This window comes from Alligator sinensis, unplaced genomic scaffold (genome assembly GCF_000455745.1).
Source record: "Alligator sinensis unplaced genomic scaffold, ASM45574v1 scaffold551_1, whole genome shotgun sequence".
Classification (NCBI taxonomy): Eukaryota; Metazoa; Chordata; order Crocodylia; family Alligatoridae; genus Alligator; species Alligator sinensis.
In genome coordinates this window covers 130,739-151,654 of record NW_005842526.1, presented here as the reverse complement: position 1 = coordinate 151,654, position 20,916 = coordinate 130,739, and the positions used below count along the sequence as shown (strand labels likewise).

At 54.6% G+C, this 20,916-nt stretch overlaps 1 protein-coding gene across 1 annotated transcript in view; it reads left to right on the top strand.

The window, feature by feature from the left end:
- Positions 1 to 20,208, top strand: part of LOC102375634 (hydroperoxide isomerase ALOXE3-like) — a 23,833-nt gene extending 3,625 nt beyond the window's left edge. Inside the window, exons 4-14 of the mRNA XM_025213400.1 lie at positions 346 to 468; positions 662 to 765; positions 9,202 to 9,380; positions 9,721 to 9,864; positions 10,660 to 10,863; positions 11,965 to 12,051; positions 14,941 to 15,110; positions 15,684 to 15,805; positions 16,175 to 16,275; positions 17,154 to 17,324; positions 17,608 to 20,208. Coding sequence (XP_025069185.1) covers positions 346 to 468; positions 662 to 765; positions 9,202 to 9,380; positions 9,721 to 9,864; positions 10,660 to 10,863; positions 11,965 to 12,051; positions 14,941 to 15,110; positions 15,684 to 15,805; positions 16,175 to 16,275; positions 17,154 to 17,324; positions 17,608 to 17,787 — 1,585 coding nt within the window. The 3' untranslated portion in view covers positions 17,788 to 20,208. The remainder of the gene's footprint in view (positions 1 to 345; positions 469 to 661; positions 766 to 9,201; positions 9,381 to 9,720; positions 9,865 to 10,659; positions 10,864 to 11,964; positions 12,052 to 14,940; positions 15,111 to 15,683; positions 15,806 to 16,174; positions 16,276 to 17,153; positions 17,325 to 17,607) is intronic.
- Positions 20,209 to 20,916: the final 708 nt, after the last annotated feature.

Genomic DNA, 20,916 nt, shown 5'->3' with positions numbered 1-20,916 from the left:
GCTAGGATCTGGAACCAACTTCCAAGGGAAGTGGTGCTCGCTTCTACCCTGGGGGTCTTCAGAAGGAGGCTGGATAATCACCTGGCTGGGGCTGTTTGACCCCAGTGCTCTTTCCTGTCCAGGGCAGGGGGTCGGACTTGATGATCTGCTCAGGTCCCTTCCGACCCAACCAACTATGAAACTATGAGATTTATGACGGCCTACCTCCCTCCTGCCTGATGTTTACACCAGCCTCTCCAACTTCAATGGCTGGACCGGTCCTTCCCCCAGGCAGGGGCTGTTTCTTCCCTCTGGAGCCCTGCCACAGCTGCTGCCATGCTGACACCCCCTGTCCCCTCTCTGCAGGTGGAAGGAATATGCCCCTGGCTGGCCCCGCTGTCTGAACGTGGGCAGTGTTGCAGAGCTGGACTCCAATGCCAGGTTCTCCAGCATCCGACTCACCTCCTTTACAGGGATCCAGAAATTTGAGTAAGTGCTGGGAGCCCAAGGGGCCGGCTAGAGTGTGTCCAAGCAGAGCTCCGCGTCTGTCCAGGGGGAGAAGCAGGGAAGCCGGGGGGATAAGAGAGCAAACGAAGGAGTCAGGGATGGGGAGAGTGTGTAAAGAGAGGGGGCCAGATGACCAGAATTGCTGGGGTCTCTCCCTGCTTCTCTCTCTGCACAGAAAGATACGGTTATCCCTGAAAGGATTTCTGACCCAGGCACGCTCCTGGAAAAGCCTGGAAGAAATCCGGACGATGTTCTCCCGGGTCAACGGGCGAGAGATCGGTATGTGTTATCCCCCGCTGCAACACACAGCCCCATTACCAACACTGCACATTCCCCCACAGCAAGAAGAAAGCATCCTCCAGACCTGGTCCTCTGTAACCACCAGTCCCCACAGCGCTGTCTGTCCTTGCACAGCCCATCAGCCTAAAATTCAGTGTCCTTAACTGCACACTGGGTATAATAACCTAGCCTCCCATCCCACAACACCCAGCTAAGACCTGTACAGCAACAGCAGGAGCCCAGCATCCCCGCTACACACCTGACTGTGACCCACCAGCGACAGCCCAGTGCCTACTGCACATCTGACTGCAGCCCACCAGGAGCAGCTTAGCATCTTCCCCTTCACCCAGACCCCTTTGTTCCCTGCCCCTGGCTGTTTTGGTGAAGAGGAACAGCTGGTATCAGCATTCAATATGGCTCAGACAACCTGCTTGTTCCTAAGGCATGTCCTGTTTCTCTGGCCCCAGCAGTATAAGCTGCTGGGAGACATGATCTTTGGTCACATTTCCAGACCTGCCTGTGCAGCTAGAGCTGGACTTCACCCAGAAAGCTCGCTCTCTTGGGCCACACAATGCAGCCTGTCCTGCATCCTACTTGCCTTGGACACAGGCTAAGAACAGACAACCACTTTGGCTAGCATCACAGGTTTTTGTGCTGCAGCAAATGAGCTCTTCCAGAGAGCCGAGCTCAGTGTCCCTCCTCAAGTATCTCTGAATTATTCAACTTAGCACTGGGCGCATTTACACAAGATGTTCACTGTGGGGCTGACTAATTAGCTCTGCAGTAAAGTCTCAGCATCTGCACAGGAGATGCTATTCAGCTGGAGGAAACTAATTTATTCTGGCACAGGACAGTACTTGTATATACAAGTAATGTACTCATCAGCAGCTCCTGTGTAGATGCTGGCAGGGCTGGCTGGGGCACAAGCGTGCTTTAGTGTGAGGACTGCCTGCTGGCTAGCCCCACACTGCAGCACCCTTGTGCCCCAGCCAGCCCCTCCACAGCACATTGAGCCAGATTGGAGCAGCCCTGGGCTGGCCGGCCGCCCCCACCCCGGACGTCCAACCCAGCTCAATGTGTTGTGGTCCCAAATACATGCAGAAACATAGCATTAAACTCCCATGTGATATGTGCTGGAGTTTATTGCTGTGTGCTAACAGCATGTGTAGACACTGCCTTAGAACCGTTATGGTTGATTCAACTTAATTGCCATTTAAGCCTGGTGTGTAAATGACTGGCCGCACCTGTTTTGGTGTGAGTCACACCAAGGCCTAGTCAGGGCCGTGTCAAAGCAGCTGTCTGTTTTTAGCCACAGTCGCATGTACCTCCTAGCCCCTGCATTTGCCCTCAGCCTAATTTTTGAGAGATGGCTTCCGTTGTTCCAGCTCACACTAAACAAAAGGGCGTTGAACTGCTCTTTCTGAGGGCCTGGAAACCAGCTATACAGTTGTTACATTTTCAAGCACTAACTTTGTAGCTGGTTGGTCCCTTTTATAGCTGGATGGACATTTTTATGGCATGATCATTACTATGCATGTGTGGCCAGTCCACGTTTATTGTGCAATTAACCAGTTAATTGCGTCATAATTACTTTGCACGTGGGGCTGGTCTTACTTTGCACACGTGATCGGCCTAAATTTATTGCATGATTAGGCAGTTAGTTGTGTAATATGTGCAATGTGTGGCAGGAGCCTGAAAGGAAGGAAGGCCAGTCAGGTTTGAGGTGGGGCTGGGACTGCCCTGGTGGACGTTGCCAGAACGGCCACCCTCCTGGCCACCTTCCTAAAATCTTAATCAAGCAACAGCATCCTAACAAAGCTCCTGGGGGATGGAGACTGTCTCAGCAGGAGAAGGGCGACTTCAACTTGACTCATATCAAGAGTGCAAGCACTTCTCTTCTGCCTGCCCTGCTGGTGTGTTCCTGCTCCTCTTTAGAAAAAGGCAGGAGAAGCATTTCAGGGTATTACTGACCGCCTAAAGTAGAGCAAGCTATGTCCCAGGGAAACGGCAGGAGTGGGCTGGGGGCTGTACCCTTGTGTTAGAGGCAGGAGGGGGCTTTAGAATAAGAGCTTTGCGATGTCACACTTGACTTAGGACACAAGCTGTCTTTATGAGGCCTGAGCTAGACTGTAGGTTACTTTATGCTCTGTGGAAGCATCTACATAAGACATTTTCTGTGGAGCTGCCTAATTCACTCCCAGTAAAATGTCATAATCTACACGTGTGACCCTATTAGGTTGCAGTAGGCTAATAAACTCCGCTGAAGTGTAGTCTGGCTAAACACAAGTACTACCTTGCAGCAGCGTTGTTTTGTGCACGACAGTGCTCATGTTGATGGTGACGGGGCTGGCTGGGGTACAAGGGTGCTTCAGTCTCTGGCTGGAGCGTCTCTGGGCAGGCAGGCTTGCCCCCGGGTCCTCTGCCAGCGGGGGCTGCTCCGTCCGGGCTGCACGTGCTGGGCATGAATAAACTCTGGAGCAATATACTTCCAGGGGTAAATTAATGCAGAGGTCTGCAGGGCCCAGACCTAGTGGCATTCAGGAGCCCCCTGGGGCACCAGGGCCAGCACAGCTCAGGCAGGCATCCTGGCCATGGGCATCTGGGGCAGGCAGTGTGTGCTTCTTCTCCTCTGGCTGGGTCAAAACCAGAGGCTAGGGGCAGGTGTGGGGCTCTGTGTGGGTGGCGGTGGCTTCTGGGGCTGTTTTTTGCCAGGAGACCCCATGGGCAGCTCTGCTCCTTCCCCTCTCTCTGCCATCTGTGGGCAGCCACCGGCTCCAGTGCTGCTGGGACAGGACAGGATGGGACCACCGGGGCTGGCAGAGGGGTGGGTGAGCAGATGGGGGTGGCATGGAGCCCATGATCGCCACCCCCCGACCCCAAGCTGGCCCCAGCCCTGGCCCAGGCCCCAGCCCTGGCCTGTACCTCAATGCTGGTGGACCACAGCCCCACCTGCGTGACACCCACTGAGTGAAGGGGCCGGTCCGGGTTGGAGCTGGGGCTGGCTTTACCTCAGCGGCACTTGCACCTGTTGGCTCACCCTGGCTGTGCCAAGGAAGATGGGCAGGCCGAGCTGCAGCCCACTGGTGGGCACAGAGAAAACCTGCCCTTGCTTGGTGTGGGGACTCCAGTTTTCTGTTTTCCCAGGGTCCCAGTAAAACTTAATCCAGCACTGTGTGCTCCAGAGTTTTTTACTCCTCGGCACATGTTCAAAGGATGCTCATGGGAGCAAAAATTCTGGAGCAATATGTTCTGGGGTTTATTCATGTATATTAATTGCATGTGTAAACACATCCTGTGTATCCAGCATGGCCAAGGTCTGGATAGGTGGAAGGATGAAGAACTAAGTCTATTGCCATGACCCTTGGGTAGGCCTCACAACTCTTTATTTCTTTACCTTTGAGGAAAGGATTGCTTAGGGTGATATCTTTTATTGAACCAACTGCATAGATGCGATAGAAGTTGACATAGGCAGACAAGGTTCCTTGGGTGAATTTGATATCTTTTATTAGACCAACCCAAATGGTTGGAGAATAGTTATTAAGCAAGCTTTCGGGTTCAAAAACCCTTCGTCAGGCTTAGGAAGCTGCAGCAGTTGGTGTGTGCTCCTCCTGGATGGAAGTTGACAGGCTTTTGAATGCAGGATGTTCTTTGTCAGATCTTTCTTTACCATTGATATTAGTGAGGGGATGGCTGTTGGCACTGGATATATGACTCAGATACCTTGTTCTGGGTGGACCCAAAACTCTCAGACTGACCACGACCTTTCCATTTGATAATAGGCAAGATGTATTGATACACAGTGATAGCACATAAGAATACTGCAAACAATTCTATATCTACTAGTCCTAGAGCTGCACAGAGTCAAGGTATGTCCGGCCAGTACGTGAGCTTCCCTCTGAGGTTCTCTCTTGAATATCAGATGTCAACCCCCCCGCCCCATATCCCTCCCCCCTACAGTAGGGTGGATGAGACAGGTATGCCCTCTGTCGATGGTAGCCTCCGGTTCCCCTCTTGGGGACCCTTTGCTGCTATAAAATTCCTCTTTTTGTATTCTTTTCTCCTCCTGTGATGATGACTCTTCATCTCTGGCCAGCACTGATTGGTCTCTCTGTTGTCATCATACTGTCCACGTTTTGTCCTGCCAGCATATTCCTTTGTTTCAGAAACCCATCACATTCACACATCCTAATTTGGGCTTTCCTGCTCTTCTTCTAATTTGGTCTGATCCCCCAAAACCAGAAAGCCCAAGGGCCTTGCAGTTGGGCACTGTGACCTGGTGCCACCTTATTTTATGTTATGGAACAGTGTGGTATTTGTCTTTAATTTCCCAGCCCCTGTGTCTGCTCATTGCTTGTCTGTATCAGACACAGCAGGCCTTGAAGAAGCTTTGTCACAGATAGGCCTTTCTGTGCAAACATCATGCCTGGTTTCCACCAGGATCCCACAATTCTACTTCTTGTTCCAGATCATGGCATGAATTCTGGCAATTAATAAAGCTACATTACATTACTATTTCTACTATAAAGAGCATAAAAAGACGTATCTAGCACAAGCAAAGGCGATGCTCCACATGATGCAACATTTTCTGTAGCCACTTTGCAGCTATCCCATAGCCTATTAAGAAGTTCTGCTTTATATTTCATTGTCCAGCATAGTTAATATCATTAACCACTCAGCAGCAATAGCATTGCACAGACACAGCCAATTCATAACACAGTTAAACCTGAATCTTTTCTGTATCAAACAAACTTCTTGATGCTGCAGTGGTGGTCCATATCCTGCAAAACACAAAGACACAAAGGGAGAGGCTGAGCCCCCTTTAGGTTAATTCACACCACAGAATCACTGTTGGCACTGTGGCTGCCTTTGCCCTGCCCTCGCCATGCTGGAGCTCATTCAGAGATTCCCCTCCTTGTTCCTTGCAGAGGCTGCTTTTTCAGCCGTCCTTTCTTCTGGTACTCCAAGCACTCTGCCACACACCTTCTGTCCTTGGCCTCCACCAAGGGTTTTTCTGTTGGAGTATGCTCCCCCTAGCCTTCTCCCATCAAAGGGTGACCCACAAGGCAGTGCGAGCTAGGGTTTTCAGCACCCCATACTCGCCTTTCCTTGGGGTGGCAACATGTGGCATTTTGTAGAGACTATCCCACCACAAGTAGCTCTACTACATTAAACAGTCCCAGGAGGGTGTAGTTTTCAGGTCTTACCCAGGACCAATCTCCAGGGTCTTCTGCCCTGATCATCTTCACCCATCATGGGCACAATCTCTCACTTCTGGGCTTCCTGGCCTCTTCTCAGGCTAGCTGAGATTTCAGGCTTCCAGCTCTAGCAGCCTTAGCAGTGGTCTCTTTCAGCCTTTTGACCTCTGTTGGCTCTGCCTCTGGATTGCCTGACCACTTGGTCTTTCAGGGCTCTTCCAGACCCCTTTGGGTTATGGGCTTGTGGGTCCCTTTGGTCTCCAGCTGTGTCCCCTGGACTTTGACCCCTCATTGCATCCTGACTCTGCTCCTGAGCCAGTGAGACCTTGGCACCTGGCCATGCTAATACTTGCCTCTCCTGGGCTGCATACCTCTCATCAGATCTTTCTCTCTTTCGCCTCTACTTTGAGCCTCTGGACCCATCTGGTCCCACTCCTAGCCCCTCCTGGACCACGGGTCACTGACTCTGCCTTACCCACTTTTCAGACTGCGAGTCCCTGGCTTCCCATGCTTTCACAAGCTTTTGCTGGGCTCTGCTCTTTGGTCCCCACTCTCAGTCCTTCTCTGGACGCTGTGGGTCTGTTCTCTCCAACCGTCTTTCTCTCTCTTTCAGTTCTCTGAAGTCTCCACACTCTTTCTTCTGGGTCTTAGCGTTCATGCTATGGGTCTGCCTTAACTTCCAGCCTCTCTTTTCCTTGACAGACCTTATAACTCTGGCACTGCTTTAACCATATCTTTTCTGGGATGCAGGCTTCACAATCTACACTGGCCTTGCTTCCCAACCCAGCAAAACTCTGTCTCTCTCTCTGACAGCAAAGCTCCTACCTCTGCACCCTATCACAAACCTGTCTCAGACACAGCAGGCCTTGAAGAAACTTTGTCACAGACTCTTTAGAAATCAATTAATCCTTGCTGTTGGCCTGGACCATTATCTTAATGCATATCTACTTGGCCTATCAGTCAATTCCCAACAGCAAACCTCTAAATACCATTTTCTAGCCATCAGTAGCATTGTCATAGAGACAGGCCCAGACCCGTCCTCCTGTGCATGCATGGCGTGGTTTGTGTCCCACATTCCTCTGTGTTGGGAACATCGGCTAAGACATGTTGGTAGTTTTCTGTCAGCAGGGCAGCAGGCTTATAAATGATCAGAGAGCTATGGCTTCTTTGAGTGTGAACTGAAGTTGCCTGTGTATCTAATTCCTGAGCGCTGGTCTGAGTAGGTTTTGAATCACTATCTAATGTAAAATGCACAAAGAGCCCTGGGGACAGGACCAGAGCCCAGGGCTCCCTCCCATCCAAGGGGTTGCCATAACCAATAGGCTACCCCATCAGGCTCCTGGTGATTTCCTTTCCTACTGGCCTAATGACTTGCTTGCTCTTTGCTACTGGTGGCCCAGCTGTATCAGGAGGGGTGGGCAGTGCACCCCATCTGCTTTCTCTACAGGCTGGTGGTCTGGGGACTCTCCTGGGAGGTAGGTTTGAACCCCCTCAGGGTAAGGAAAGCCTGGGACCCAGCTCTCTCTGTCTCCAGGGGAGGGCTCTAACCCCAAGGCTATCAGGGAGAAGCTGGGCATGGCCCCCATCCTGGAGTGAGAGCTAGCACTGTTGACACTAGCTGGGCTTGCTGGCTGCATTCCCCTGGGGCTGGAGCCTCCAGGACTTAGCAAGCATTCTGGCACCTCCCGGCTCTGATCTGAACCTCCATGGAGCTCACACGGGCATCAGGTGCCCGAGTGCTCTGGGCGTACACCTGGCGCGTGTGCCTGGAGATGCCGGTGCTGGGCCTAGGGAGCTGTGCATTGAGGTGCTGGGTGGAATACGTGGCTGTGGATCCAGGGCCATTTGGCATCACTGTGTGACCGGGGTGGCAAATTCTGCCTGTGTCCATTCAGGTGTCAACTGCACCCATTTGATTCTGGCCCCTGTATCTCCAGAGAGAGCCCACGCTGCGTTTTGGCAGAGGCTCGGTCTGCCTGACTCATCTGGTTGCTGCGTGGTGTAGTGAATCCTCTCAGGCCAAAGCACAGTGCCTCTGGATTAATCAGGTCTACAGTGCTGGTGACAGGGCGAGCAGCATTTGGCTCCAGCCAGGTCGAAGACTTGATGTTTAGTTATTATTTTCTAACCTTCGTTGCAGCCTGGGAAGCCAAGACTCTTTCCACCTCAGGTCAGCAGGCAGAGGGCAGTTAAGCCAAGCATTAGAGGGCATGTTCTGGGACTGATGTGGTCTCACAGCCAGGGGCCTTTTATGGCTGGTCGGAGGCAAAACTCAAAACAGGGTACTGTAAAACCAGGGGGGTCCAGGCTAGACAGCCTTCAGGGCATGGATGATCCAGCTGCTTCCCTGCTGTTGCAGTGGCAGCTCCCTTGTCTCCCCGGCCGTTACCTGTGCTGAGCTGCAGGGAGCTGCTGTCATTTTGGATGTTGCTTCTGGTCACTGAGGGTGAGGGGCGAAGTGGCTGTCTGGGGACCCCTTAGCTTGACGGCTGCCTGTGAATGCAGGGGGCTAGACTCACTGGCCCAGGAGGCCCTTCCAGCCCCATGTTCCTTAGTTCCTAATGCTATTTATGTCCTAATATTTGAGTTGTTTGTAAGCTTTTCATTTTTTAAAGCTGCCAACCACACAGTTCAGGTCAAGCCTTAAGGGCCCAGGGGGTGGGTCAGCTTATTAGGATGTGGCCACATTTTAAGCTTGGTGACAGCCATGTGGAAGCAGAGGGGTTACTCCAGAACTGCCCCGGGGCCAAGGCTGGTCCTCGCTGGAGAACTTCACCAGCTCAGCTGCGTTAGTTAAGAAATGATCTCTTTGCTGCTCGATTGTACTGCCCTGATGTGGCCAGTACAGGTGTCTTATACCCATTTACCTTGCTCTGCTCTTCCACTAGAAGTAAGTGACCCTGATAGAAACCATTGTGGTCACATGCATCAGTGCAGCACCCTTGCTGTTAGCCAGAACGCTCCACAAAAACATCCAAATCTTAAAAACATCCTGGTATTGTACAGAAAGAGCCCAAAAAGGGACATAGAAAAAGGCAGCACCATTGCCTTGACTAGGGCCTGGGCCCAGTGCTCTCAGGTCCAAACAAGATATCACAGCCACAGGGATTAAATTACCCACAGCCACATGACTTAAATTCCCCCCAGCACAGGATCTTGGCCACTGGGACCTTAATGTGAGAAGGAAGCCCTGTGGGGAGGGCCCAGGGGTGTGTGCTAATGCCTGGTGTTCCTGTCCCAGTCCCAGAGTACGTGGCCGCCCACTGGAAAGAGGACACTTTCTTTGGGTACCAGTTTCTGAATGGAGTCAACCCGGTGATGATCCAGAAATGCACACAGTTGCCAGCCTACTTCCCTGTGACAGAGGAGATGGTAGCTGGAGCCCTAGGGGCTGGCACCAGCCTGAAGAGGGAACTACAGGTATGGCCTGATCCCAGCAGAGCCACCAGCTCCAAGGTCCTGCCAACCCTGGGCTCCTGGCTCCCAGCCCTATGATCCTTGGGGCAGGGCCTATGGCACCACCTGCCCCAGGATACAGGCTCAGCACCCAGCGTGGCTTTCTCAGTCTGCCCATAACTGAACGGCAGCAGGCCTGCTGCCCTTGGAGTTGGTGTGAAGGGGTTGCAAGGCTCTCCTGCCTCACTCCACTGATGCTCATGGTGCTCCCAGGAGAAGGTTAGAGCCCACTGCAGCCTCCTGGTGCCTTCTCCAAGAGCAGCCAGGACTTCTCTGGCTCACAACTATGCTCTCCTCTACACAGGAAGGACACATCTTCCTGGTGAACTACAAGGACCTAGAAGACATTCCTACCCACACCATCCATGGGCGGCAGCAATACATTGCTGCCCCGCTGTGCCTGGTGCACCAGAACCAGGCTGGGGAGCTGCAGCCCATCGCCATCCAGGTAAAGGCAGACCCGGCTGGGGCTTAGGCCCACTCTGCTTGCCTTCTGCTGTGCTCAGGTTGCTGCTGGGCTGCATCCGGGTGTCTTGTCTCTGCTGATTTGCCTGGGGGGCCAGAGCCTTGAAGGCCCCTCTCCTGGGACATCACTCCATAGTGCTCAGTACAGGAGCTGGCTGCTTGGAGGGTGAGGTCCTGTGCTGGGAAGGAGAAATCTGGGTTCCAGGTCTCAGCTCTGAACCGACCCCAGCAGGGTAGTTGTCTCTGTCAAGAGGACTTCAGCAGCTTCAGTATTTCTCAAGAGGGGACAGGCAGGCGAAGGGGCCCTACTGCTCTCAGCAGCAGCTGTCAGATGCAGGGAAGAGATGAAAATCTCTCCATGCCGGAGAACCCCAGCCTGTGAGATCACCCACAGGGACAGAGCCTGCAACCTGGTCCTCAGCAGCCAAGCAGCATGTAGCACCTGGGGCATGGGACTGAGCCAGTGGAGAGGAGCAGACCAGAGCTGTGACCCAAGGCCAGCAGCCCCCATGAACGCTGCAGCCCTGAAGGCTAGCCTCCATCTCACAGCCCTGAGCTGGGACAGAGCCCAAGGGAAGGGCAGACCTGGACTCTGTCAATAAAAGCAGCCTGCAGCCTGGTGTGGGCAGTGCACTCCCGCCATGCCCAGCCAGGCCCTTCTCCCAGGCTAGCAGCAGTGGCACAGGCAGACCTCAACACAGAAGGGGAAAGACCTGGGATGTCCAGGGCAGGGTGTCCTCCTATGCATGTCAGTGGCAGGACATCTCCCCTTTTACAGCTGAGCCAGACTCCGGGCCCCAAGAGTCCCATCTTCCTGCCCAGTGACTCCGAGTGGGACTGGATCCTGGCCAAGACCTGGGTCCGGAACAGCGAGTTCTACATCCACCAGATCATCACCCACCTGCTCAAGACCCATCTCTTTGCCGAGGTGTTTTCCATTGCCACCATTCGGCAGCTGCCCATGTGCCACCCCTTGTTCAAGGTGAGCGGGGAGAGGGGCTGGGGCAGGAAGCTTTCCCAGGAGCACTTCGCTGGGGCTCCAAGGCACCTCAGTCACTGGCAGGGCCGCGTCACCTCTGTGCATCCCCTTGTGACATGGGACGTTGATCTCAGGCTCTGCCACTGCATGCTTGACCCTTCAGCCAAGCCTTCAGGAGTCCCAGAGCTGAAAGGGGGCTGGCAGCTCATGCGTGTGTCCCTGCCCTCATGTCACAGAGCTCAGTCACCAAACAAAACATGGCCTGACCCCTATCCCCACCTTAGGCTCCCACTGCTCTTCTGCAGGACACCTGGCCGGAAGGGTGGGGTCTCCGGCACCCTGGGCATGTTTCTGAAGCACATTATACCCACTCACGGCCCATCTCCCAGGGTCCGGTATTTCCTACCCTCTCTCTGTCCCTCCTTTTCTGTAGGGGCAAAAGGGTGCCCCTGTCGGCCCTGCACTCCTGCTTTGTGGCAGCTGTCCAGACCCTCCACATGGAGCCTGATGCTTTCAGGTGCAAGGAGGCAGGTAGTTGAGCCCTCTGCCTACCATTAGCCTGTCGTGGGTCTGTGTGGGGTTTACCCGCCCCCCCCAATCATGCCAGGAAGCAAACTGTGCCAGGTTGCTCAGGGAATCACGGCACTTGTGAAGTCGCTCTCTGGCTTTGTGGCAGAAGCCACAGCAAAGTGATTCCCCACAATTTTCATCTAGAGACCTTCCCTGCTCCACTATAGCAGCCCCCACAACCATCCCTAAAGAGGTTCTTCTCTGCCTCCTCTGCACCAGCTCCCTGGGCTGTGTCACCACCTCAGCCCTCCTGGGCTGGTCCCCTCCAAGCTCCTGCAGGCTCTGGGGGGCACCTGTGCTGGGGACAGTGGGTGTCACATGCCAGGCTCTCAATGCAATGAGCTGTGAGCTCTGAAGCTGTGTCCTGCAGAGAGGGGCTGGCAACTGCTGCCTTGCTGGTACAACCACGGGTACAACCACGGGCCGTGTTACTCTCTGTTGCTTGGGCAGATGGGAGTGGAAGCTTGAGCTTGTAGTAGGAGCTTTGAGCTCGTGGACAGCATGTTCTCCCTGACCCTGCCTGTACTTTTTCAGCTCCTGCACCCTCACTACCGTTTCACGCTGCACATCAACACCCTGGCCAGAAGCATTCTCATAAACCCAGAAGGCGTCATCACCAAGGTGAGGGTGCCGGGCCTCTGTTCAGCACAGCCTCTTGGCCAGCAGTGGCCAGCCGTGCGCTCTAGGGGCTGTTCCTTGCATGAAGCAGGTGTCGGGGGAGGCCCCAGGTGCAGTTTGTGTGTTTCCCATCCCTGCCCGCTGTCATGGTGCAGATGGGGGAGGTGGAGGGAACCAGGGAGAAGGCAGAATCACAGGACAGATGCAGAGGGGAGAGGGAATGGGGCTGTTTAGTCTTGAGGAAACTCAGGAGTGAGGCAGTGAATGTGGGAAACTTATTAAATTTATGCATTTATGTATTTATTCATATGCCACCCTTCCCAGCAGCAACTCAGGGCAGCAAAATAGCTTATAAAACCAGCAAACAAGAAAACACCACAGAACAAAACACCTTATGAAAGCCAATAGTGTATGAAAATGAATTATGTGCAACCCTCCCTGCCACCCTACACCATCCCAGCTAAATCCTTGCCTGAATAGAAAGAAGACCTTGTCTCTCAGAAGATGTCCAGGCTCAGGCTCTAGGGGCCTCAAGGGTCAGGGATTTCCAGAGCTGAGGGGCCACTATCATGGGTAACCACCAAAGACAGTCTCCCGTGTGCTTTCTTCCAAGTAGATTCAGTGCATTGATGGTAATGGTGAGAGGCTGCTCTTGGCTGACCTCAGGCATCACAATGGGGTGTATGGGAACAGGTGGTCCCTTAGGTATTTAGGGCCATTTAGGGCCTTATAGGGCAAAAGAGGACCTCAAACACTACTGGGAACCAACGCAGCTTCTGGAGCACTGGAGTTCTGTGCTCATGGTAACACCCCCGGCAGAAGGCAGGTCGCTGTGTTTTGCATGAGCTGTACCCCCTCCAGAGCATCTCCAAAGGCAGCCCCACACAGAGTATACTTCAGGAGTCTAGCACCAATGAAGGTGGACAGTTCCCAGTCTGAAGGAAGGGTTGCAGCCACCTGGAGAGCCAGGTACAGCAGAGGGTCTGGGAGCACCCCCCGGCTGCAAAGCTGTCTAACACAGGGAGGCCAAATCCCATCAGTGCTAGGTATCCCAGTGCCCTCAGGACTGCAAAGCACTATCACTTCTATCTCATCCAGTTTTGCCCACATCCCATCCTCAGCTGCAGCCAGGCAATGGGGGAAGACAGACTGTGAGGCCCAGGTCGAATGAGAAAGCGATGCTGATGGCCTGTCAGCTGCATGCTGATGGCACCTCACCCAGAGTCTTTGTGCAGTTTTGCCCTGTGACTTCATGTGAATGTGGAGTAGGAGGGGCAATAGGATGAAGCTCTGGGCTGACTACAGGGAAGATCCCAAGAGGATGACAACAGCTTGCCCACAGCCACCCTCTGGGACCTGCCTGCTAGGAAAGAGCAGGACCAGTTCTTGAAAAGAGGAAAGTTATAACTGTTTGTGGCAGTGTACTCGATGTGCCTGCCACTTGAAGAGGTCAGATAACCCGTGAAGCCACCGGCAGGTGGGGTCAGGCCCAGTCAGAGAGTCAGCTGACCCAGAGGCCAGCAGGTGAGGCTAGGCCTGATCAAGGTAATCACCTGACTGCCTAAGGTAATGTTGGGGAACCGGAAAACCTCAGCTGCTGCCGCCTTGTGGGCTACTCTGCAGAGGGGGAAGGCTAGGGGAGCACACTCTGACAGACAAGCACTAGGCAAAGACAACCATGCGGACCACAGGGGTTTGAGAAGCCCAGTGATGGGCCAGGGAGGACAAGGACCATGTGGGTCCAGAAGCCCAGTGAGGGGCCAGGCAAGACTGGGAGTGCATGGGTCCAGAGGTCCAGTGGGCTGTATGGATCTGAGGGGCCTGAACCACATAGTGAGGCACACTGAGGTACCTAAGAGGACAGCATGGCTCAGCAAGGGTCCTGAGCAGCATAGTGTCAGCTGGGTCCAAAGGCCTGGAGAGCAGTTGGGAAAGTTAAGAATAAACAGGGTGTAAGACAAGAGACCAAGACAGGAGCTGACAGCCCAAAGAAAGGCGGAGAGGTGGGAAGGTCCTGTGAAGGGCTGTATCAGCACTTGGTAGAACATCTGTAAGGATGCCATCTGCAAGGCATGGGACATGGTGTAGGTGAGGAACGGAGCGATGTGATTGGCCCATAAGGCTATGATCACAAGTCATGTGGTCATTATTGTAAGATCAGGGCAGCCTTCCACAATATAGATCTCTACTAACATCAAGGCATGGCAGTCAAGAGCAGGCCTGACTGCCTTTAGAACAGGGTATTTAAAAAACAAAAAATTGGGTGCCCTGTTACACTGTTCTTTCTGTTCACCGGGCACTGGGGGAAATGGCTCCAGAATGGCAGCAAAGGTGACTTCAGGCAGGCGATAACAAAAATTTCTAACTATGCAGGAAGTTGCACATGGAACTGGGCTATGCAGGAGGCTGCAGTCTCTGTCTTGGTAAGGCTTTTCAGGGCAACCATTACCTGCCGGGAAGGGTCCAGGCATCTCTGTGCCTGTGTCAGAACTAGGCTTCTCTGACGGCATAGCCAGAGAACAGTCCCTAAGGCCCCAGGAGACCAGTGGGCCTAGCCCTTGTGAAGGGCGCTATGAGGAAGCCAGTGGCTGTTCTCTTGAACGTGTAGCCAGCACATCTCAGACACAGAGGACTCTTACATCTCCGAATTGTGGTGGTGGCCCATGGGCAGTTTCTCAGTCTGGGCCATGCTGGTGCCCCTGGGTCACCTGCACACAGCCTGCTCTGTGGTGGCCAGTTTATGTAGCTCAGACAGCTTGGGCCCAGTTCTGCCCATGTGCAGAGGTGGGACAGAGCTCCGCAGTGCCCCAGAGACCAGGCACCTCCAAGGCGCTTGGAAGGGCCCCAGCACAATCTGCCCTTCTGTTCCCATGGGCAGCCTCTGTTTTTCAGGGCTCAGCAAGCTCTCACGAAGGGATAGTGCTGCTGCTGAGCAAGACCTTGGAGCAGGTGACCTACGACTCTCTCTGCCTTCCTGATAATATCCAGGCCCGAGGGGTCTCCTCCATCCCCAACTACCTCTACAGAGACGATGGGCTGAAGATCTGGGAAGCTATAAAAAGGTGAAGCCCCAGACAAGGGGAAGGTCATGGGGAGGGGCATGGGATGGGGATGGTCACGGGGAGGGCATGAGAGGCACAGGAGTCTGTGGAGAATGCTTGGGATGAAGTCCCTATAGCAGGGTGCCTGGGTAAGTTGTGCCAGGGGATGCTGCTGTTTAGGGGCTGGCTTGAATACCAACTTGGACTCCAGCAGAGAGGCAAGAATAAGGGGCAGGGATCAGAGCACCTGGTACCATAAACTAATGTAGGCACTGCCTCGGAAAGGGGACCCGGGTCTGTCCCAGGGGGCTGGGGGTGCCCAGAGGCAGATGCATGAGGCAGAGGAGATGCAGCAGCCCTGCATTGCTGAGCAGGGGCCCTGGCCCTGCTGGACACTCCTGTCTGAAGCTGCTTGCCAAGTACCATGCTGGCCAGGGCAGGGAGGAGTAGAAGTGCCCCAGCCCTGTCACCCGCTGGCTCCCTGCAGGGCTGGTCTGGGCAGTGGGAAGTGCTCAGAGATGGGGCCTTTGCTGGGTAGTGCGTGGCCTCATGGGAGCCCATCTCCATCTCCCATCTCCCCTGTGTCCCATCCAGCTTTGTCTCTGGCATTGTGGCATTCTACTACCCGAGCGATGACGTGGTGCAGGGCGACCCTGAGCTGCAGGCCTGGATGAACGAGATTTTCGTTAATGGGTTCCTGTCCAGAGCGTCTTCTGGTACTGTCCTCTCCCCGAGCCCACCCTGTGGCCCCCTGAGCCATGGCAGGCAGTTCACTTGGGGTAGCAGTGCCTCTTCTGGATTGGTCATTGAGTACCCGGGCCCATGCTAAGGACGGGGGCCAGCACTGTCTGCCCCAAGCAGCCCTTTGCAGATGATAGAGGCTCCTCCATGCAGGGTCTTCACGCATCCTTCCCAGCATGGGTCAGGCCTCGCTCACCTGTGCGTGCAGCCCCTGTGGAGCTGGCCCTGTCCTGCCCCTCCTGCCCAGGGGCTGGCTCAGGAAAGCCAATGTGGGGCTGCACACATGAGATGGGTGCCCTCAGCACTGTCTGGGCCTGCATGTTCCCTGTTGCCCCCCACCACAGGCATCCCCTCCTCCCTGAGGACCGTCGCAGAGCTGTGTCGCTTCCTCACCATGGTGATCTTCACCTGCTCAGCCCAGCACGCATCTGTCAACAACGGGCAGGTAGGGAGACCCTGTGTCCCAGGTGCAGTGGGGAGCCCTGACACCCCCGCTTCTCCTGTTCCAGGGAGGGACGCCTCTTCCGGCACACCCTGTCCTTCCCCTGGCCTGGAAAGGAGACAACTGTAGCCCCAAGCTCCTTGTCAGCTCAGGGCTGGGAGCACCTCTACCCCTGTCCCATGCTGGGAAGAACCTCTGCACCCCTTAACCCCCTTGCACCTCTTCTCCCCCTGTGGGGGGAGAGGGTTCTGGTCCTAGTGGGGAAGGGGGAGTCTGGTCCCCTGCACCCCTGCTCTCTTCAGGATGGGCATTGCTGTTTCCTGCCCTTCTCCCACCCTGGCACCAGGCTGCAGCTTTTGCTTCCACACCCTGGCCTGCCTGGACTCTCCACATCTCCTGGGATGCCCCTCAATCATGGTCCCTGGAGAGGGCTACTCTCCACCGTGAATTCTCCCCCTCTGTTGAAGAACATGCCCTGGACTGGATGTGGGGCATGGTCTCCTGCTGGGACCATGGCCTTGACACTGCAGGGGCATGCTCCTTTGAAGCAGCCAGAGGAACCTGCACTGCCATGGCCTCATCCCAGTGCAGGCAGAGGCACCAGCTGACAGGGTCCCAGCAGCAGCTAGTGAGCCTAGAGTGCAGGCACAATGATGCCTTCTGCCACACAATTACTTTCAGGACACATGGAGCCCTGTCCTGAGGGCCCCTGCCACCTCCTCTCTGCTGGAGCCACAGACCCGGCCCCAGCATTTTTTAGGGGAAGCTGGGGAACTTGCCTCTAGGGTGCTGACCCAGGGGATGGGTGTCCATGGGAGAGTCCCCTCAGAGCAGCACCCCAGTCTCCAGATGGCTCTGATCTCTGGTGTCATGGCCTGCAGTATGACATCGGTGCCTGGGTTCCCAACTACCCCTCAAGCATGCGGCACCCTCCGCCTGAGGACAAAGGTAGGACCTCGCAGCAGCACTTCCTGGACTGCATCCCCGAGGTGGACACCTCGGCCACCATCCAGTCAGCCTTGCTGCTGCTGAGCAGCCGCGTTAAGGACATGGTGAGTGTGTGGGGTGCAGCAGGACAGACACCGGGCAGAGCTGGGGGTGCTGCACAGGGCAGCAGGCGGCACCTCAGTGACCTCCACCCAGGCTCAGCCTGTGGGAGGAGGAGGCAGGTCTGGTGACTGGAGCTGGGCATGGCTGGTGCTGGAGGGGTGCTAGCACCAAGACATAACGGGGCTGTGGGGTGGGGCTCAGGGCCTGCTAAGAATGGGTAGCAGCCTGGTGCCCATCAGAGGGGCCCTGAGCCTGGACACTGGCCCTCTCTCCCACTCTCTCCAGAGGCTCCTGGGCGACTACCGTGAGGAGCACTTCACAGAGCAGGAGCCGAAGCGGCTCATCAGGGCCTTCCAGCGGGACCTGAGGGAGATTGCAGATGACATCGAGTTGAGGAACCAGATGGTCGAGCTGCCGTACAACTACATGAACCCCCAGGAGATGGAGAACAGCATCTCCATCTGACCCAGCCAGGGCCCAGCACCCTGGCCCACCAGAGTCCCAGCCCCGAGGTCCCATCAGTGACCTCCCATCTAGCTCCCCATGGGGAGCAGGGCATGACTTCCTACCCCCTGCTTCCCATCACTAACCCCCAATTTCCCCAGTAGTCCCAGTGCCTTCATTGCTTAGCCCAGGCTTCTGCATTGGTGCCCAAGCACCCTTGGTGTGGCTCTGATCTGCCCCAGTTCTCTCGCTGGGCTCAGGGCAGCCTCTCACCGGTGGACTTGCCTGCTCTCATCAATACAACACTCCCTTCTGCTGTCCAGTCTCCTACCTGTGGAGGTACCTGTGTCCCAGTTACACACCAATCCTCTTGCCAGGTACTAATCCATGCCTGGCACTTCCACAAGACTTTTTAACCTCCACTTTTCACTCTGTCTCTCTTCCCATCAGAGGCAGAAACCTTGATCACTGATGACCAGCAGCCAGGTGCTCACCTGGAGCCTTGGTCTGCCATGAACCTCTTTCAGGGAATACCCCTCACTGGTCCAGTGTCCCATGACATTGCTCATCACATCAGGCCGTGGGTGGTCTCTTGATCTCCATTCTCTTGTCGTGCCTTTCCCCTGCATCTTGGGGCCAGAAGAATCCTACAGCCTGCTGGAGATCACTTAGAGCATCTTCCTCAGCTGGGCACAGTCATCCTCATGAGGTCCCTGCTGGAAGCTGGCAGTGCCCCATGTCCACAAGAAGTCCCCTTTCCCCCTCTCAAGATCCTTTTCAGCCTCATGTATGCATCTCATCCCCTTGCCCATCCATCCTGCAAAGGCTTCTGTCCTGATACATTTGCCCCACACAGCCCTTTGGCTCAAAGCGTGGCCCAGTCCTTCCCCAGCCCAATCTGCACCTGAGGAGAGAAGGTCTCAGGGCAGACCAAGAGGCAAGGACCCAGGGCAGACAGGGAGAAGGTCCCAGGATGGACAGAGAAAAGGAAAGGTCCCAGCAAGGACAGAGTAAGGTCTGAGTGAGGACAGAGAGACCTGGAGTGGCACACTAAAGACTTCGTTTTGAAGCAGTCTGGTGTGCTTTCGGAGAGGTGGCGGTGCTATGGATCACTGGGGAAGCCAAGGATTGAGAAGAGCCGGGGTCTCAATCCAGAGGCTGCCCCTTGTGAAGCTGTGCTGGGGCTGGCTGCAGGGGGGTCCTCTCGGGAGAGGGAGACCGAATATGGCTGCTTCCTGGGGGGTCGCTAGGAAGAGCTTTTCTGTCCTCTGAATAGGGGCAGACTGATCCTTCCTTCCTTTTCTGTGATGCAGAGCAATGAGGCCAGTAGGACAGACTGTGCAGGGCAGTGGTAGTATCACCGGTACTGGAGGTTTTCAAGACGCGGCTGGATAAGCATTGGAGAAAAAGGGCATGAAAATCAGACTCCTGCATTCATGCAGGTGCTGTGCCAGATGGCCATTGCTAGCCTTTATCTGTATGAAAAAAATTCTTGGAGCATAACATTGCAATCAAAGCTATGCAGCAGGGTCCAGCACTGGCATCTGACCGCAGCGATTGCAGTCTCTCACTCAGTGAAGTGTCACTTAATGCTGAAGTTCTGCACACTCGCACCCACGTATATCCCCATCCTTCTCCTGCTTGCGTCTCACCGTAATTGTTTCCTTATACCCTGTATAACCTCCAGTCTTCAGATTCTTCCATTCTCGGGGCCATGCTCCCGAACCACTCTAGTTTTTTTCACTTTGATGTACAACAATTGCTTATAACAGGCCACACCAAATCTCTTGCCTTTTCCCATGAGCTTAAACCTGCTTGTCAAGTATAGTTGTTCCTTTATTTCCGTGTGAATGACAAGAAAACCATGAGCCAAATCAATGCTGTCCCCTCCCATGATTTATAATCAGGTCCCTTGAGGTCCCCATGTTCCTACTCTGGGAAGTCTTTAAAAAAGGAGTTGTCAAAAGTTTTGATGGTTCCTTCCAAACCTGTTGCACCCAGGGCAGCCAGCGCCCCAAGGTTTCTGTATCTCCTGGACATGACTCCATCTGTGGAGAAACTCTCTTGTCCTTAGGATGCATTCTTTCCTGCATCTTTGACTGCTGATTTCCCATGTCTTCTTCACCGTGCCTTTTCTTTGTAGCAATTGGGTAGCTGGCCTGATCTGAGGGTTGCAAAGCTTTAGACCAAAGCCTCTGGTCCAGATGGCCTGGGACCTGCACAACTTCATTTATTTGGTGCTCCAGCACCTTCTGCTAGCATCCTTCCCGTGTCCCATGTCAAATACCTGCCCATATTAGCCAGAAGCTTCTGCATTGCTTTGCCCCTCCACATAGCACCTCTTATTGTCCCTCACCTTCCCGAGCGGAGCCCGCTAAAGGAGCAGCCTCTTCCGTTCCCCTTCCCTGACCCTTCCACTTGTATGGAGAAGGCTTGAATATAAAAGTGAATAAAAATGCTTCATTTGCCTTTGTGCCTTCTAATTGTGGTGTCTGTCCACACCCTGAGAAAAAGGGTGTCCTCATGGCCTGGAGCCTTAACAGCAATGGGATTGGGGCTTCCCAGTAGTTTGCTGAACAATTCTTTATTATTATATTTTCTATCAGATTCCCAGGAACAGAGGTTTGGATCAGTGGTCTGTAGTTCCCTGTGTCCCCTCTAGAGCCTCTCTGAAATGTGGGAGTCACATGGCAACCCTCCAGGCCTCTGGGGCAGGAAAACAGCCTCCATACTATCTGCTGCTCTGCTTTCTGCTCCCTGCCCTTTCTGCCCCTGAGCTGCCTGCCCCTCCAAAATCTGCTGTGCGTGGTACGCAGAGGCTGGCGGTGCCACTCGTGGCACCTCTGCTGCAAGTTGGCCACCTGCTCCAGGGCCTCACTTACTGCCAGGGCTGCTGGGCTGGATGCTCACTTCCCCACCCCCCGATGCCACCGATGCCACCAAGGCCACGGCACTTCAGCGTCTGAGAGGTGACGGTTCTCCCCGAAGCATTCAGCGCTGTGCACACCTCTGACCCTCAGCAGTTATAGGCTGGTTCCCAGTCAGGGAGTTTGGGGAACGGTGCCGTTGTCCCGTGCATCTGTGCCCGGCCCAAGGAGTTCAGGAAAAGAGCTTAATTAGCAGAGCATGACAGCAAACTGGAAAACCCAC